The sequence below is a fragment of the Colossoma macropomum genome, unplaced genomic scaffold (genome assembly GCF_904425465.1).
Source record: "Colossoma macropomum unplaced genomic scaffold, Colossoma_macropomum, whole genome shotgun sequence".
NCBI classification, from domain to species: Eukaryota; Metazoa; Chordata; class Actinopteri; order Characiformes; family Serrasalmidae; genus Colossoma; species Colossoma macropomum.
Window position 1 is genome coordinate 13,854,032 of NW_023494785.1, and position 18,992 is coordinate 13,873,023.

The 18,992-nt window shown below is 39.7% G+C and overlaps 1 protein-coding gene across 2 annotated transcripts; it reads right to left on the reverse strand.

The window, feature by feature from the left end:
* Window positions 1-240: 240 nt before the first annotated feature.
* On the reverse strand, window positions 241-18,031 carry mpp6a (membrane protein, palmitoylated 6a (MAGUK p55 subfamily member 6)). 2 transcript variants are annotated; one of them, XM_036583149.1, is made up of 13 exons: window positions 17,903-18,021; window positions 13,841-13,953; window positions 10,151-10,269; window positions 8,963-9,115; window positions 8,287-8,436; window positions 7,198-7,425; window positions 4,601-4,732; window positions 4,239-4,335; window positions 4,017-4,088; window positions 3,677-3,838; window positions 3,110-3,312; window positions 2,419-2,547; window positions 241-2,248 (listed from the first exon to the last, which is right to left on the reverse strand). In XM_036583149.1, the coding sequence occupies exons 2-13, from the start codon at window positions 13,869-13,871 to the stop codon at window positions 2,072-2,074; spliced, it is 1,653 nt and encodes a 550-aa protein (XP_036439042.1). In that variant the 5' UTR covers window positions 13,872-13,953; window positions 17,903-18,021; the 3' UTR covers window positions 241-2,071. The 2 variants fall into 2 exon arrangements, with proteins under 2 accessions (XP_036439042.1, XP_036439051.1); XM_036583158.1 differs by lacking the exon at window positions 13,841-13,953 and having other exon boundaries at window positions 17,903-18,031.
* Between the last annotated feature and the right edge of the window lie 961 nt (window positions 18,032-18,992).

Here is an 18,992-nt window from a genome sequence, read left to right on the forward strand (position 1 = left end):
AATAAATAAATAAAAGAAAATCAACACTTTTAGTCAAAAGAGAAAAATGGCTAAAAATCTGACTAAGCATTTTTGGGGGGTTCAACTGTCAGTCCAGCATGTCATTTGGTGCATCGCTGTTTTCCCTGGCTGTCTACTGAAGTAAAACACACTCTCCTCTATAGTGCTGGCCCAATTTTTGGGTTACACAAAAAATATGGTTTGTAACAGTGGACATTTAGCCCACACGTGATAAGACAGTTACCCAAAAAAAATAATAATTTAATGAACAGCTGTTAATGTCAAAAATACAGGTTTGTTATTGTAAAATATATATGCAAGTGTACACAACAGATAGAAAACCAACACAGACATGTGTCCAAGACTGGATTCTCAACCTCTGCTACACTGTAGAGTTTAGTATTTTCCTTCTAACACAACTCTGTTCAACTCCTCAAAAGATAACAAACAGGAGTTTAAACAGGTGCATTCGAGTTGGGAAGTCATTAAATACTGCAGTGCTGTGGCCCAACAGGAATTGAGTTTGAGAACCTCAGTCTAAGATTCAACAATCTGAATAGTAATAAATTACTAATTATCATATTCAGTAGCTGAACCACTACAGCACACTGTTCCTACCATAATAGTCTGACACTGTTTCATCTGAATCGTCAGGTTCATCATCCTAAAATGGCTGTTACTCCCAGTTATTTACTTTTACATATGAGATTTTTGGGTAGCTCAATGGACCGTAGTCAAGTTGTTCAGCCATTATTCAATGTATGGGAGCTTCTCATTATGTTTCTTTATCAGTGCAAGACAAAAATGTATTTCTTTTGGCTTCAGGTCAAAACTGATATCAAAGACATTCAGTATGAGATCTTTAAATGTGAGCAATTATGTGAATAACTACACCTCTTGGGTGGAGTCTTTTGGTCAGATACAGGGTGGAAGGTGAACAGTTTCAGACTACCAGGGCAGAATCACAGCTTACTGCCACAAGAAATGCGTAGGCTAGAAGGACAGGGATGGTGTGAATGCATCATATGGACATCCAAACGCAGCAAAGAGTACAAGGTTTAAGTCAGTTATTGTAAAAATACAGTGATAAACCTTATGTTACTTGTCTCAAAAGCAGTATTTGCTAAAGATGATCATTGTGACAGCACTGAAAGTGTTAACAGCTTACATTTTGCATGCCTCTGAAGTGGCATTGAGATGAATACTGTGTGTGATACTGACACCCACCCAACACTGCACTACATGAACAGACACTGTACAGTGCTGAGCTGATTACTGCTAATGATACAACATTATGTAAAAGCTATGGGGTTTGTTACACCTTAGAACAACAAAACAGTGGGTCAAATTTTCTACTTCCCTCACCACAAAAGAAAAAGAGCCAAAAGTAGAACAAATTACATTCTTCCTTAGGTTGTAGTTGTTTCTTTGAGCAGCGTGTTTACATTTCGTCACTGTGGTAACAAAACCTCTGATAACTTTAAAGGAAAAAGGGAAAAAAATGTTCTTGACTTTAATGTAATGTAACAAAATTTTATTCCCACTCATTTTGGACCATTTCTGTTGGTCCAATCATCATAAAATGTTCACACAATGTAAGTAAAGAACAGCTGCTATTTTCAAATGAACACCAAAAAAAAAAAGTTGTTTTTTTTTTTTTTATATGAGGTTTTGATACAACAGAGATCAATGAGATGAGAGCAGCACTAAAGCACTCCAGTACCAAGATTTTTTTCAAGAAATCACAACAATGAATTTTGCTTCAGCTTCTCCTTATATATACAAAACTACTTAGAACACCCTGGAAATATATAGTTTGGATAGTAACATAAGAAACAGCTAGTCTTAAGATGTGTTCTGCTGGTAGAAAGTTTTTAAAAAAGTCAATAAATAAGTACACTTCCCTTCAGTTTTTCATGGTTGGTGTAGCTTTGCATAGCAGGTTTGGACCTCAGGGCCATGGTGAGCCACCCTGGCCACTGTCAGTCCTGCCGTGGTCCATGACACCAGCGATGATGAGGATGAGGATGATGACGGTGATAATGTTGCAACCCGTGGTCCGCTGCACTGTTCAGTAAACCCAGTTAACAGGTACCCATTGAGGCTCTGAGCACAACTGCTCCACAGCAGCCTGCAGTTTCTCAAAGGCCTTATCCAGATTATCATTCACTATTGTGAAGTCAAAGTAATGGCTATATGCCCGTTTGATCCTGGCACTTTCGTCCACTGTTTTCTTTAAGTCTGTTTCCTAAAAGAGAGAGAGGCAAATATCAGTGTGTTTCATTTAGAAAAAAATTAAAGAAGCCACAGTAAAGTTTTATATGAGTGTCCTTTAATAACTAAGTGTTTTATCTGTAAGTGTTTTCTAATGTCTTGGCTAGAGGGACAATATTCAGAGAAGGAAGAGATGAGGCTGACCGTGAGTAGTTTAGTGGTGATCCCTGCATCCACCACAGCTTTGTGCATGGCCCTTAGTGTGTCCAGCTCAGGAGCAGCAATGAAGACCACAAATGGCATGAACTCTGCTGTTCTCAGCACCTTCAATGCCTGAGGCACACATTCAGGAAGGAAATGTCACTACTATTTATTACAGCAATATTATCCGTCAGCAGGAAAGACTTTCTTGACCTAGCTGATTAATTCGGTCTGGCACTTTATATGACGGCGGCTTTTAGAATCACACCGAAGACAGTTGCTGAATCTCAAATGGATCATGAATTAATAGCTTGTATACCCAAATATTGCATTATATGTCAAATAGAACACCATTTATATTCAGTCAATGCTGCCAGACTCCCTATCTAACATTTAATACACTATTTGGATGTAGAAGCCAGATTTTAATGACCTATGCAGTGCCAGGAATTCACAAATCATCCTCATGACAAACCCTTTCCAGTAAGCACTGTGTATAGCTCTTTATCACAGCATACAGCATACCCATCCATCATAAACTCTCATCTTAAGTGGAGACATAAAGAAATATAGTTTTAATGAGCTGTTGCCAATAAATAACTTACATTAAATGTTCATTTTGGATTTTCCAAAGATGCATAGCTTGGAGTAGTTAATAACCGCTCAATGCACAAAACATCCATGCTCTCCTTACCTGCGGGTTGACATCCAGAATGCAGGTGCGTCCCGTGCGTACAACCTCATGAATGGAGTCTATTTTGGTACCATACAGGTTTCCGTCATACTCTCCATGCTCAAGATAGCGGCCAGCCTTAATGTCCGCCTCCATCTCAGCTCTGGACACAAAGCAGTATGACTGACCATCCTTCTCCTCATCACGCGGGCGCCGAGACGTGACTGGGGTGATAAAGAGAGCAACAGAGTCGAGCAAGGGCTTAATATTTTACCACAGTTTGACTTGAAGACTAAAGCAATGCAAACTCTAAAAGGTAGTACTTTATGGTTATGCATGAAGCAAAAATCCAGTAAAGGTTGCACATTACAGTGATTTCACCACATTAATTGAACTTTAATTTTGGAACAAAATTCATAGATGATGTGTGCAGTCATAACTGTCTGTATATTCAGTATTATAACAAACTTGGATCATGGCTCAGCCAACCAGATTTTTAGAACAAAAACTGTTTTATTTTGACCAGTTTGACCAGCAAGCATTCGGTTGAGTGTGGTGTTATAATCCACAGAGAGTTTGTGAACTTACAGGGTACAGTGGTGCCAAAGCGTAAAGGGTTCAGCACTATCAGCCTGTTCTTCAGACTTCTGCGTCCCACCCCCTGTGCACCTATCAGAACCAGCGTTTTCCTCTGGAATGGAGGCATCCGAGCTACCTCCTCATAGATCTGTAGTTCATGCCGGTCAAATTCTGAAGGAGGGAGAGGGAGTAAATGAGAGCAGAAAGGGAGTAGCAAGGGAGCGAGTAAATGAAAGACATAAAGAGAATATGAGCATGGAGACGTGAACATGTGGGCCTTGGTGTTCCAAAGCAGACTTTTCCCTGTGTTTTCATGCGATATATGAAGAAATGTCCAGGTTGCGCTAACCTGCATTCTTTGCTGTCAGGTACATCATTTTCTTTTTCTTTCTTTTTCCAGTTATTGTCCCACAGAGAATTCCTGGGGAAAAAAAAGATCATTAGGCAGTAAGTCTATGTCTTAATAGACAAATTCACCTGGTCAAATTCACATTTCCTATTGAGCTTATCACAGCACTTAGAGATTATTTTAGTTTAAGAGGTGTACATAGAAGCTACATTCATACTGTACCAGATCCGTCCAGGTCTCTCCGTACAAATGCTTTCCTCTTTTCTTCCAAATACTGGCTTGGGATGAGTCCAGTCTTGCCACCAACTACACTACAAGCCTGAGGGACAAACAGCACTGCATTTCAATAGCTTGAACACCATGGCAATGATCTTGAACTATTCTAATATTTTATTTAAAAAAAATAAAGCAACTGTGGAAGTGTTTATGTTTTGTAAACTTACTATTAAACACTAGCATTTTGTACCAATTTTATATCATTATGTCATCAAAGATCTTTTAGTTGTGTATGGTAGCTCACAAGAAGCTTCAAAAGATGTAAAGTTAAACAAAAAGCTTCAGAAATTTTCAATTGTGCTACCAACCTGCCACCAGTTGGGGTCCTCCCTGTTCACTATGTGCAGGATCTCTCCTTTAGAGAAGGCCAGTCCAGCCTCTTTACATGGGATTAAATTGTCTGTGTCAGGGTTATAGTTGAAATGAGGTCTCAAATACACCTGACGAAGAAAAAGAGTTCGAAACAACTTTTTACTTTAGAGCGCAAGTACGAAACAAGTGAAATAGAAAAAATCTTCAAAAATAACGAAACATGAAGCAACAAATTTGTAATCGTAGAATGGAGTCTGAAAGATGGCCGAGGCTGAAAAGACTATTGGCTAACATCTGCACAAGCTGTCTTTGTTTATGGAGCAGATGGTGTGTGCGAGTGGGCGTGTTTATGGTGAGGGGTTGTATAATTCACAATCCAAGCTTTAATTTTACCAATCTGTCATATGTGTTAGGCTAAAGAAAAGTTTACTCTGATTTTTTAAAGACAATTTCAAGCACTAGCAGTCCATAAGTCCTTGTTAATTTCATTCAATTTAACTTGTTACTGACCAACAGCTCTTCTCAATCAAATAGCTTTAACGCCTTTAACTGAGATAGGAGACAAGAATATCCTTAGTCTACATAAAGAATTACAAATTAATACTATAACACACTAAAGGAAATATCACATCAATTTTTAACTAGTCTCCACAGAAGCTACTCTGTATATCATATAGCCCTATGCTAAGCTGCAAAAGTCTATGTCAACACAAAATGCATAGCATGTTTTCAGAAGAAATATTTATAGGCTTTCTAATCTCGGCCCCTGATGCAGTGCATACTGTCAACATACAGACTTTGCCTGTTCTGCAAACACAGTGAAACAGAGCAAAGTGCACTTAAGCATGAGAAACCATGCTACTGACTCTCTTATGTCAAAGTACCGTTCTCCTGTTTGGGACCACTCTGGTGGTGCTTCCTATCACTGAACTGCATGTATGTGTCATATAGGGCTGAGCGTGTCACACACAGAAACATTCACAAAGAACGTACTTGCGTGTTTTATACAGATTTAGACCAACACTTAGAGCATTTTTCTGCAAGAAAATTACAGGCCTCGGTTAGCCTATTTCAGTCGCTCCCCAGACTCCTTAGAGAGAGTGTGTGCGTGTATATATGTGTGTGTGTGTGTGTGTGTGTGTGTGTGTCCGTGTCCATGTCCCTCTCTCTAGCTCTCTCCTCCAACCTGCCCTACATAGCACAGAGCGTGTTATTAATAGGGCTCGGCAGGCTCAGTTTCAGTCCGGTGGCATTCTGAGTCACCCTGAGGGCAAGCCTCTCTTCGTTCTTAGTGACAGGTAGGAGCAGCCCACTACTTCACTACTGCACCCTCTTTACAGCCAAGTAAGGAGAACACAGCCAAGTCCGGTAGAAGACTAGACCGTGGTCAAAAATCACAGATGTACACTCATGTACAACAGTTAAGATAAAGCTTTCAATCTTTAGGACCTCTCCCTCTCTAACACACTGCAGAGAAGGAATAACTCTAAACAGCAGATGGGACACATTTTGTACTTCAGGCAGAATTTATAGTTGCTTCAGATTTTCAGTGCTAACTCTCAGTCTCAGGCCAATCTCCAACTGGAGCAACCTGTGCAGAGATGGAACTAACAAAACTCATACTTTTATGTGGGACGTTTCTTGTTCAGGCAAGCATCTAAAGCGGAAATGATTACCATTAAAGTTATAATTTGGCAAGAAAAAAAAATTTATGTCTTTTTGCCACAAATGAAGAGATGTTGTTGATGTATGTTGGATGATGTTTGCTTTATTAGTTTTGCACTAAAGTTACAAAGCAAATTAATCTAACAAGTAATGAAAGCATATACAGCCAGCCCATTAGCACTGCGTAAACTGCATGCCTTAATCATCACACACTTGCCTGATACTACATTGAGTTGTTAAGCATTTAGGGATGTCATGATCATGAAATTTTAGCTGACGATTAATTGTGACATAAATAACTGCAATTAGCAATTTAACTGCCTTTTTTGTCCATTGTTGGAAACTAGTAAAAATATAAGCCTAAAGTGACCAAATTGACTTATTAGCCACCTTACTTGCTAGCTGTGTTTACTTAGTAGCCAACATCTGTTGCACTGTCAAATCAACTGTGCACGCACATTTACACAAATGCCTACAGTTGCACAGAATTATGTGTAGAGTCAAGCAAAGCTACATGTTCGTCATGAGGGTGAAAATATAATAAAAAATAATAATAAAAAAATTATTCCATTTATGTGTGCGCTCTGCATTTATCAAGCATTTCACAATGGCTTTGAATGTGGCTTGGCAAGTCTGATTTCAGAGCTAGAACTATCAGGATTATGACTGATGTTCTGATGGGCCACATCATTGATTTTAGCCCTATAGGTTAATGATCCGTTGCCGGTTAACATCCCTAGCACGTTGTATAGGTAACAGTATTAGTAGCAGCCTTCTTTACGCCTGAATTTTACCAGCACTTTCATGTATTTGTATGAAATTACTACATTTGACTTAAGGCAAAAAATTGTAAAAACTTAACATTTTTGCCCTTACAATCGCTTTAAATAACAGCAGTGCATCTGGCTGGTGTTCCTCCTGTACTCACCTTTGCTGGAGGGGGCGTGTCTCTGTAGCTGGGTAAGATCTTGAGGGTGATGCTGCCACTGGCATCTTTTAGCATTTGCTGCAGCGCTTTGGGGTCTCCGCCCACCTCTCGCCCGTTCATCTCCCGAATGATGTCGCCCGTGTGCAGCATGCCCTGCCTGTCAATCATGCTGCCATGGAGAATACGGGCGATGACCAGGTCACCATTTTCCACTCGGAATGTCACGCCCTAAAAGAGACCAAACATTCTGAAGCTTAGATACCTTGCATGCATGCACAAAGACATGTACACGTAGCAATAATACCCTAACTGGAGTCACATCCACACCTCATAAATTCAACACTGCCTTGAAGGCACTTCTTTCACTAGGTGCTAAAGGACAACCAACTGCTCTAGTGCAATTTTAGGACTCTAAACATATTTAGACAGCTCACTTTGAAGATTTTTTTTATGAGGAAACAGGGGTTTGATGTTGCGGTCTATGTCTGATGTTGGACTATGACAATAAGAATAAAAGAATAATCACTGGAAGCAAAGTATGAATCGTGCTGGAGTATAATCATACACATGAAATAAAGCAAAGACAAATCTGACAGAATACAAGAAACACTACTACAGAGGAAAACTTTTAATTTAGAGTCACAATACTCCAACTAATGAATAACCCTTTCCAGAATGTTGGTATAGATGTAAAAATATCCAAGTGAGTTTGAACAGATACAAAATAAGATGCCAACCACAATTTTAGGTCCCAAAGACAAACTGCCACAGTGAACACCAAGTAGTGCATCAGCAGGAAAAACATGCAGTATCTATCAGTGTTTGTGCCTCATGTTCAATACATGCAACAAAGTATTAAAACACCACTTCCTTACTGAACATTAATGTCTGTCTATGCACTTTTGCTGTCCTGAGATGGGGTGACTGTAGAAAATGCTGTATAACTTTTTACTTGGTTTATTTCATTTAGGACTAACTGCATTTAAACTAAAGCAGACAGTCAGTAAAAATAAGATTTTAGTGCCTAGGCAATACAAGACGTCATATCAAGTCCTGTTAGAGCTTAAACGAGTAAATGAGCTCTCTCACCAGCGGCTCTCCTGCTTTCTTCTGGATGCTGATCATGCGCACAGTGTCCGCGGGCATGAGGGAAGCGCTGCTTGCGTTAGTGTTGTTTGCCGCAGACGGAGGTGTTGCATAAGATTTAGCAGCAACCTTATCATGAGCCTCCATTAAAGACTGAAAACAGAGAGTGAGATAATATCATATCAATAGGAAAAAATAATGAATCAGTTGTTAAATTCACAACAAACAAACAATCTCACCATGGCAGCCAGTGCTTACATCAGAGACGCATTAGTAAGAGGCTCAGAGAGCTACAGGAGTAAACTACAGCAGCTGCCACTCACATACCCCTCTACATACACACATACATACATTGGTGGACTAGTGGGTTGGACGAGGAGAAAGTCACTGATTGGCTCTATGTTAATGAGGTAAGACCTAATTTTCTCTCCTTTAGTTTTATATTCAGTCTACAGGACCTACGATATTGGATTTAAAGGAAGTTTAAAAAAAAAAAACATCCTGTTTAATTAGGGATAAAACAAGGTTGGAGCATGGCCAAGAAAAAAAGAATTACTGTAGGACTGCAACAAATATTACAAAATCCACAAAGAATGCACAATATGGGCCCTTTAAGTGATTCCCAATCTTACTCTGACTCCACACACTGTATATTATTGTCATAGCAGGAGGGGTTTACCTGGAAGTGAGGTTCTTTGAGAATCTTGGACAGCTCTGCTGCGCTATCATTACGGTCAGCCAGAACACTGATGTCCGACAGGATCTCAGTGACCAGCTCCACATTGTTGTTCCGCACTGCCTCCAGCTTCACATCCTCCAGCCGCTCATGAGCCTGGGGGAAGGGGTGACACCAGACCAAGAGACTTTTTCACTGATCTGAAGTTGTAACAGTAACTTTAACAGCACTATAGTGAACTAATTTAATAACTGTGTGGAGTTACAGAGGAAGAATAGTGTGCTTATCCAGACATTAGTTTCTATTGCCACTTATATGGGGAGATCAGAAGACTCTAAACATTTTGGGTTGTTTTTTTTTAACCTTCTCAGCACATTTCTTTTTTAAATGAATTATTAATAATAATTTAAAAAACACATCACAATTAGCACTAAATATTTGCCCATTAACGATTAACACAGATTTGGCATAAACCAATTATTAAAACTGAAGACACCAAAAATCACTACAATCGCAACAATCATCCCTAGAAACAGAAAACCAATACAATAAATAAGACAAAAACAACAAAAGAAGGCATTAAGGAGACAGATCAAATCTGTCACTGAGGACACTCAAGTCTTGCATCACTATTTTGCAATAGTCATGATGAAAATTCCTAAACTTCTCTATCCAAATCCACTAGCATTTGTCATAACTATCACTATTATATTTTCCCAAATATCAATATAAGTAAGAATCAAATTGCATCACTGCAGGCTACTTACAAATCAAGTGAATCAGGAAATGTATGAACATCAGAAACACCAACGATAAAGCTCATGTCCCCGCTGATACAGAATTCACATGACTGTAATAAGGCTAAACTCGCTTTTACAGGATCTGTGACTCTACAATGAATACAACATAGAATCTAGTGGGCATTACTCCCCTGCTTTTCTCTGCAAAGTAGTCCTACTTTTTTGGCTGCACAATATATTGCATAAGTCAATGTTTGCTACTGAAATCTATATTAGTTTAAGAGTTTTTCATAAACAACACTTCTGAAACCTGTTCTGGCATCACATTCGTCACCTACCAAGAAAATTCTGCAGCTTCTATCAGCAATTGCTTATTACATTTGTGAGAACCACTACTGATTCACTGACCCAGGAAGCGAATAAATAAATACACAGACAATGCTTTGGATACCTTGGCAAGAGAGCGAACAATGGGGCTTTCCATGATGCCTCGAAGGAAGATGAGGTCAATGTCTTTGGCTCCAGTGGAGGTGGGCAGCTCCTTGAGGTTATCCAACACCTGCTGCATAGCTGCAAGAGACAACACAGTTTTCAGTGACAGTGAAATGATTCACTACACTGTAATATTTTGTTTTTGGATGCTGATATGAAGTGCCATCGTAATCAAGTCATTCTAGCCATTTAGTATTAAATAATGTTTTTATTATTTTTGTTTGGCTTTAAAAAAATGCTACATCATCATCCCCCCCTGCATTAGCATAGATAATGGTCACAGTGAGACTAGAGGACAGCAGGATGCATCTGTGCTGCCATGACCACTGAACCACTGCGTAACTGAGTGACAAATATATCTATCTACACAGACATGCTAACAATAAGAAATACAGACAACCCTTTTGGTTTTTTTAGTTATTAAACGTGGGTAAACTCTGTACGCGTTCAGCATTGCCATGACAAAATACAATAAAAATCTAACAAAATCTGCAGATAAGTTTCAAAAAGCTGGATCTCCCATTGTAGACCAAATGTTCACAACAGACATTATCCACCACTGAAATATTAGTTGTATCACCCTAAACACAGAAAAAAATGTTTGATGAAGTCAATAATAAATAACTGGAAACCGATGGTTCTTATATGCAAAGCGTGTGGAAAAAAATAAGAATTATTTAAAAAAAATCATTTCAAGAATGACATCAGCTTTAAGAATTAAATGAAACATTCTTGTTTTATTATGCAACCCTTATTCACTGATCTTCAAATGATCTTGAACGTTTCACACCCTGTAAATCACAGCATCTGTAGATCAAGATGTGTGTGCTTTTCTTCACCACAGAAGAAAAAAATTGGCCAAATCTCAATGAACTACATTAAAAGACAGCAACATTTCATACTGCACCACAAAATCTACGGTCTCCCACTAATTGAGTGGCAAAACAGTGAATCAATACTAACGCGCCAAAAACACTCAAGCCATGACAAACAACTTGAGTGGCTCAAAATGGGCCGATTCATCACGAAGTGACTTCATTACCATACTGCTAACAGTAACCATTTCCATGGTGAAAAACGCCTACACAGAGACCTTTCACACAGCAAGGCAAGAAACCTTACAATAACACAACACACTATTTCATTTCGGAAAGCAGAAACTCAATGACAAAAAAAAGGTTCACACTCGCAACCTGTAAACTCACTTCCAGCCTCCTTTTCATGAGCACCTACCCTTGAGCGTTGAATCCTGTAGTAGTTCTAAATAAGACTTAAAAATACTCACTAATCAATATTCACCATTCATATTCACAATTTTTCTCCAGTTTTCTGTTCTGTGTTAATCCCAGTGCCCGTTCCCACCCACTACCCCGGTCTCCAACACCATGAGATAAGAACCAGCCGAGGGGGGTGAGGGTTAACTAGTGCTTCCACCGTAACATGCAGTCAGTCAACTTGCCTTTCAAGCTACACTCTAAGACAGCTGTCTGAGCTTAAAGGAGAGCACTGCATACAGTGAGAGGAAACAAGCATTCAGACATTTTTTGGTTCAAGACATTTATACTGCACCTGGTGTATAAAGCCGCTGGGAAGATTTTACGCAACAAGTAGCAATCATGCTGAAGGCTAAGGAGCTTCCTGAAGTTTTCAGGGGCAACGTTATTAAAGAACACTTGAAGGGAAAAAGCTACAGAATTTAACAAAGACCTTAAACATTCCTGACAATACAATTGGTTTAATAATATGCAATCGAAAAGCTCATGGAATCACAAGTAACTGCCTCCAGACAGGTGCTTCGCCCAAGATTTCACAACATGCTCTCAGACTAAAAACAAGAAAGGTAAGAGAGAAGCCAGCAGTTCTTCAAAAAGAGCTGCAGGACGAACTGAAAGCAGCAGGAACAACACTTACACACGTAACAGTAAGCGACTGCACTGCTTTTATCTTGGTTCCTAAACCTCATGCAACACTCCTGTTAAAAAGGAACGCTGAATGTTTAAACTTTGCACACAAGCATTTAGACAAATCAGAACTCTTTCAGAACAATAGGTTTCATTCGACAAATGTTCTTGAGACTAAATTTCTTCTTAAAACCCACTAGTGCAGTTTTCATAAAGATTCTGACATTTACTTTTTCTTATGTGGGATTTGTTCTTAGGTACAAACAGAATCTATACACACAACAGCACAAAGATGCGAACAATTCGGCGGTATAAAAACACGTCATGAATCTAACATAGATCTCTTCTTAGGACCTTTCTCAAGAACATGTTTAAGAAAAAAACGCCATGCCCACAGTGAAGTACGAAGGTGGGAGCATCACAACGGGACTGCTTTTCTGCAAATGGTACTAGGGCATTACATGTCACTGAAGTGAAGAGAAACTCAATCTGGAGAGACGATGGACATTTGATGGACATGGACATGCAGCCAACTCAAGGTTGGTTTCTCGGAAAGGAAGCAAAGGTACTTGCTTGGCCTTTCCTGACTTGAATCCCAGAAACTGAAAAATTAACGGGAGTTTTGAAATTGCGAGTCCATCAGAGCGTCCCTTATAACCTTGAGGAAATGAGGACAGAGAGGAATGGGCCAAAATTGAACCACAGTGCGGCAAAAAGTTAATTACTTCTTAAAGCTGTAACTGCTAAAACGGCTTTGCATCACAGCACTAATACTTTCTCCCCATCAATTTTTTAACATTTTTGTTGATGAATACATACTTTTTGATCATATTTAAGTACAAAGTCAATGCGCAGGTAATATGTCAGATAACAAGAACAGAAGTGTTTGATTACTTGTCTCCTCTCCCTGTTGATATATGTGCTTTGCTCAATTCTGTTTGAGTCATAGTTTGGCAAAAAATAAAAATGTACACAATCCCCTTACCCCAGACATAACTGATCAGCCAAGACATCTGCTGTCCTGTTTGGTACAGCTCCAACGCAAAACCAAGAAAACAAACTTCAGACATCAAATCTTGGCAGACTGACTAAATTCGGGGTAAATGGGGAACAGCGTGTTAATTCCAATTTTTGTCAAACTTATCACTTTATTAGATGCCCTCGACAGGCTGTTATCACTCTGGGTTGGAAGGATGGCTTAGTCCATCTCATGTGTTCTATATTTCAGGTGTAATTCTGTGATAAAACATCAATATGGTCTTGAAGGCCATGAATAACGGGACTGAAATTATTATATTGTCAAACACTTGACATTCAAAATCATTCTCATTCAAAAATCACTTTCATGTATAATAATGCCACTGAAGGGACTTCTTCAAGGTCTTGCTGTGGTCATACAGGCCTATAATAGATTCATGAAGCATTTTATAGGAATGCACAATGATATTGGAATCATATCAATATCGGCATCAACAGATGTTTTGTTCTGATCAAAATATTTCTAAGTGGTATCTGATGATATACATATTTTCCTCTAGAAGTTTAGGTGATGCTGGTTTCCTGTGCTAAAATGTCTGAATTTCATTAATTGTACTGAATTTGTAACCTTATTTTTACAATTAATAAATGTTTATCTTTGGCACAGATATCAGCAGATACGGACATAAAAAAATATTGGATTTTGGCATCGGACCATAATTCCCATATCGGTGCATCCCTAGCATTATATCTCTTCTTCAATTGCTTACCTGTACCAGACTTGGCACTGGCAACAGTCATTATTCCTACAGCACAGGTCAAGCTCACAGTTTAGACAAAACCTTTGCAGGTCTTCAATCAGAATGAGACCAGTGCACCTGAACTGGACAGAAACAAAACCTCTAGATCAGAACGTGCCTTCTCACAGGTCCACGAATGTACATAATATCATCACTACTGCCATTATTACAATAAAGTGGAGCTTTCTGTGCATTTTTTTTACACTTGCATGGATCAAACAGAATAAGAACAGCTTTGAATTATTCAACAATCCCAAGTTTGATTTGACAAGAAAAAAATACAAATGAAAGGCAGTTTCACAGACAACAAGTTTGGAGTTACAATACTACAATTATGGTGCCCTATGAAATGAAATACAGATGTTTACACATAACTAATCATTCCTCTGTACCAAGATGAGAGTCCCTGGAGACCAGTCCTTCAGGCATATTATATAAACCATCACAGAGCATCTCAGGTCTTTAAGTGTACCCTCTGCATTTTGAGCAAAAATTAAAATAAGGATTTGTAACTCATTGCTTTGGCGTGCCACACTCTTAGACAAACTCTTCCCTTAAATACCTGAAACTAATTCTCACTGCCTACACATTTTTGTCACCTTTTCTATGACTATGTACGTTCCATATGATATAAGAACATTCGGCAGAATTCTGCAACCTGGCGAGTACGGTGCTATTGTATAGCTGTAAGCTTCACAGACAAAGCAGTGTGCGAACAACTAAGATAACTGCGTTTTTAAATAAAAACCTGTCAGATCTCATCTTCTAGCACCCTATGATGTGAACTGGCTAGCAAACTCTCCATTGTTCTGAATGCTGCATTCATTTAAGCAAACAAATCAAAGCCTCACCCCAGGCAAATAAGAACAACTTTTAATCCAGACTCCGTGCCTTCACAGATTCTGAGCAAACACTTCAGTTAGTAATGAGGCTTAAGGAAATAAAAAAAACTCTGTCCTAAGACTGTGGAAAATGATGGTAGAAATGAGCAAGACAATTTTGAACATTTTGATTAATTTGGAAATCTTATGCTCAAGGCAGAGGCTTCAAAATATGTGACATTCGTTTATTGCGTACAACTCACAAAGCATTCTTAAAGCCTTTGAACAAGAGAAAGGGAGAGATACATTCTTTGTTCAACTCTTGGCATTACGATCCATTTTAATTCTTAACCCTACTGAGGTTTCACTTTTTTAGAATTGTCTCACTTGGAGCCCATGGTTTCAAAAGTACAGAAACATGGAGGATGACTGTACTGAACAGCCAGTTGTTCAACCAATGAATGTTTTGTATACAATATGTACATTCAATAAATAAAGGATCAGAGGACACAACTTAAAGAGAAAATGCAAATGTAACAAAAGTGTAGTTAACATAATGCCTCAAGTCATCTTATGTTACCGTAACGTCATCCGCATACTTTCGCAGCTATCTGACGGAGTTTTCTGGAGATTCACCCTAAAAAAATATTTTTGCAACTTGTTCATCATAGTGTTTTTCAATTATTGAGCTGTGTGTATCTCAGTATTTATACCTATATTATGTAATGACCCTCTTGGTGGCTGTAACGGCTAGCTAGCTAAGCTAAACACACATACATACACACACATACACTACTCTTCAAGCAGTGAAAAACTGTATGATTCACTGTATGATTCAAAGTCTGAAACACATGATTAACAAAAAGTACAACACCTTCATCTCACATTATCACGCACTACACATCAGCTGAATCAGACCATGTTTCAAATGTGAAGGAGCAATAGTCCACATTAAACAGTCGTTCAACAACATGACTCCCTTTTTACTTCTACAGAACATACAGTCATGCTAGCCCAGCATGAGGTGTTGTTCTACTTGTTGTCACTGTACTCCCTCTTACTACGTCTCCTGCAGCGAAAAGCTTAAGGAGGTCAGGTGTGCAGCTTGATCTAGACAAGCAAGTGAATAACACAAACTGAGCATGACGAAGGAAGTTTAATCCTATTAGAAGTCATTACAAGGTCAAGAGTGCAAGTGATGAAGTAAGGCTTCGGTCTAGTTAGGTGTCAAACAGCCAATAAATCCTCCAAGTCACAACATGCAGAGTGCTAAACATAGATGTTATGTTACTTACATTGAATACACTATACCCTCAAATCTTATCCTATACATCTTACACCATCCTAAACCTTGATAAACTGACGTTTCCCTGACCTGTCCATTTCTCTCTCTCTGGTCCTACTCAAAATCCTGCTCAGCACTGAATTCACTTGATTGGACTGCAAATATGACTAGTTACAACCCACATCTTATTAGAAAGAGCAGGATGTTCAAACGTTCTTTAGTAAAGGTTCTATTTCAAACCATGAGTTCTATACAATCATCTTAAATTGTGCTTAAATGGTTCTTTGAATGGTGACAGCGTTCTTCAGATTGATGAATGTGTTGCATATGGTCCTTTTTCAAAAATAGATCTATATAGCAAAAAGTGTTCTTCCACTGCAGGTGTCCACAACTCCAGTCCTGGAGGGCCGGTGTCCAGCACAGTTTAGTGATCTACCTGCTCAAACACACGAGTTCACTCATCTCATCATTGCCAGGTTTAGTGGGTGTGTTTGAGTAGGTAAACCTCCAAGCTGCGCTGGACACCGGCCCTCCAGGACCACAGATGTGCCCTCCTGTTCTATTGTTACAAGTCTGACATAACAATAGAGGAACCCTTTATGGTGATATAAAGGTTCTTTATAGAACCATATAAAAGGTTCTATACCTATAAAGGTTCTATATAGAAACATTCTCCATCAATCTGACGAACCTTTTGATCATGCATCATTTAAGCATGAAATGGTTCTGTGCAGAACTCATGGTTTTAAATAGAACCATTCCTTTTAATAAAGAGTAGAACTTTTTTCAAGGGTGTATGAGCCCTCTGGCACAAAAGGCCCAGAGTGTAGGGGTGCGGTGCACAAGCTGAGACAAGCTGGGACCAGACACACACACACACACAAGCCGTAAAACTGCAATGACAGTCACAAACACACACACACACACACACACACACACACAGGGACTAGCCTTACTTCGCGTAATGGAGCTGTGGTTCTTTTGTTTGTTTGTGTTTTTTTTGTTTTTTTTTAACGTTTGGAGGCATTCAGCCAAATCTAACTTGCACTGCTCTCCTGAAAAAAGGCTGAAATCGACTTCCTACTCGAATGTTCCGTTCCACCTTAAATGGCGCAGCAGTTTCATTGTGGCGGCTGTACTTTAGCCAGAATGGAACCGCTGCACCATTTAAGGTGGAACGGGAAGTTAAAGGCTTCAAACAGAAAGTGGGCAAATCTGAAACTAACGAGCTTCACACTGCATATACATTACGTTACGTTACGCAAGTTCATTGAGTTTCAACAGCGAGTCACAACCTGTGGCCACTTCGCGGACACACGCTGCCCCCGGGCCACGCACTGTCCTCTAAATCCGCGGCTACAATGTAACTTACAGAAACTGATATAACTTAGCGGACAGTGGTTAAAGCGGACACTCCTTTTACAACGTTAAAACACGAGCAGCGGCACATGTGCGCCATGTTTCGCTTCCCATTCAACTTCAGAGACGCCGTGTAGCTAACATTAGTTAGCTCGCATGTCCCCCGTGTGAAAGGCATGGGAAGCGTGAACAGGGTTAGCCTCACGGCGCGCTGTCCTTATTAAAAAAAAGGAAAGTTCATCTGAACTACTTTATCATCAGCTGCTCTTTCGTGCCACCGTGCGTTCCTCGTTGGTTTTCTAACTTGTCACTGATTGAAAAAGGCTGTTTGTAACCGCTAGCCAGCGAACGAGCCAATTCAGCCAGCCAGTATCAGCTGGTTATTATTAGCCAGCCTGCTAATGTAACTGGATTCAGCTGGTTAGCGCTTGTAATCCAAAGTAGCCTGTAAATGCCTAGCCCGAGAGAACACACGGCCACGTGTAGGCCCACGGCGGAGGGTCATTCTGAGGAAAATAAAACATGAGCGAGGCACAAGCATACACAAAAATGAACAAAATCACTTACCCAGTATCCCCGTGTGGTCCTGTCCCGGTAAAATGGGCTCAAACCCCCCCACCCCTGCCCCACAGGTCTCACAGTAGCCTGGAGAAAGCGCTCATCCTCTGCTGTCAGTCAAAGCTTTAGCCTGGCCCCGATCAGTGACGACTCAGCTCAGTGACCGAGCGAGGACACTCCCCTTCACCCACGGAGGAGGAGGCTCGGTTCCCTCACACAGGCGGCTTTTCTCCGCCTAATCCACTCACACTACAACCATCCATGTGTGAGGAGGAGCCGGGGAGCGGCTGTCTCCACAATAAGGCAATAAAAAGCGGCTCTCAGCAGTCACACTGGATACAGTCTAACCTCGCTTTCCAGACGGAACCGGAAATTAGATTATGGTCTTAATTTAGGCTGTTATGTGTGCCACTGTAGTTTGATTTTGAATGAGGCTACTGCAAACTTGGTGATTTTTTATCATCATTATTGGAGACTAAATAATAATAATAACTTATTTTATGAGAATGGTATCTGCAAAGTCATTAACAAAATCGTGTCACATGGTGTGCTTATGTATCTGGGTCACATAATGGCATTAGCTACATCCTAATCTGCTTTCATACGGCGCATATCTATAACGCGCTACCTTGACTTTGTCTGGTTGTAAAAATTTTAGTTCTAATGATTTGGGATAAATATGGTTTTGTGTGCTTTTGTAATCCTTTAAAGTCTTTCTGTCATGTCTGTGGCCAGAAAAGCAGTCAGTAAGGACGATGGCCAGACGCCAGAAGAGGGCGCCAAACATACTTTTTTCCGAGTCCTTCAACAGCAGCGAAACAGATACACATTTGCGGCAGGGCTGTTCGATTCCAGAAATATTAGAGTCGACTCCGATTCCGATTCGAAGTGACGGGTATCGATGAGTCAATTCCAATAGTCAAATCCGCACAATAATCTCGATTACAAAAGACATAAGGAAAGTCATTTAGTAAAAATAAAGAGCAACAATGCAATATTACTTATCTGGAAACCTGAATCTTTACTATCTGAATGCCTGGAATCGAGGAATCGATTCTTTTTGAGATCGACTCCCAGCCGTAATTTATGGTCTTACAGA

What these genes read in the sequence shown, in the direction of transcription:
- mpp6a (XM_036583149.1), bottom strand. Translation starts at nt 13,871, where the DNA reads ATGACTGTTGCCAGTGCCAAGTCTGGTACAG. An exon ending in CAGTGCCAAGTCTGGTACAG is followed by an intron (nt 10,270 to 13,840) that starts GTAAGCAATTGA and finishes TGTCTCTTGCAG; the next exon opens with CTATGCAGCAGGTGTTGGAT. An exon ending in GAGAGACCTGGACGGATCTG is followed by an intron (nt 4,089 to 4,238) that starts GTACAGTATGAA and finishes TTTTTTCCCCAG; the next exon opens with GAATTCTCTGTGGGACAATA.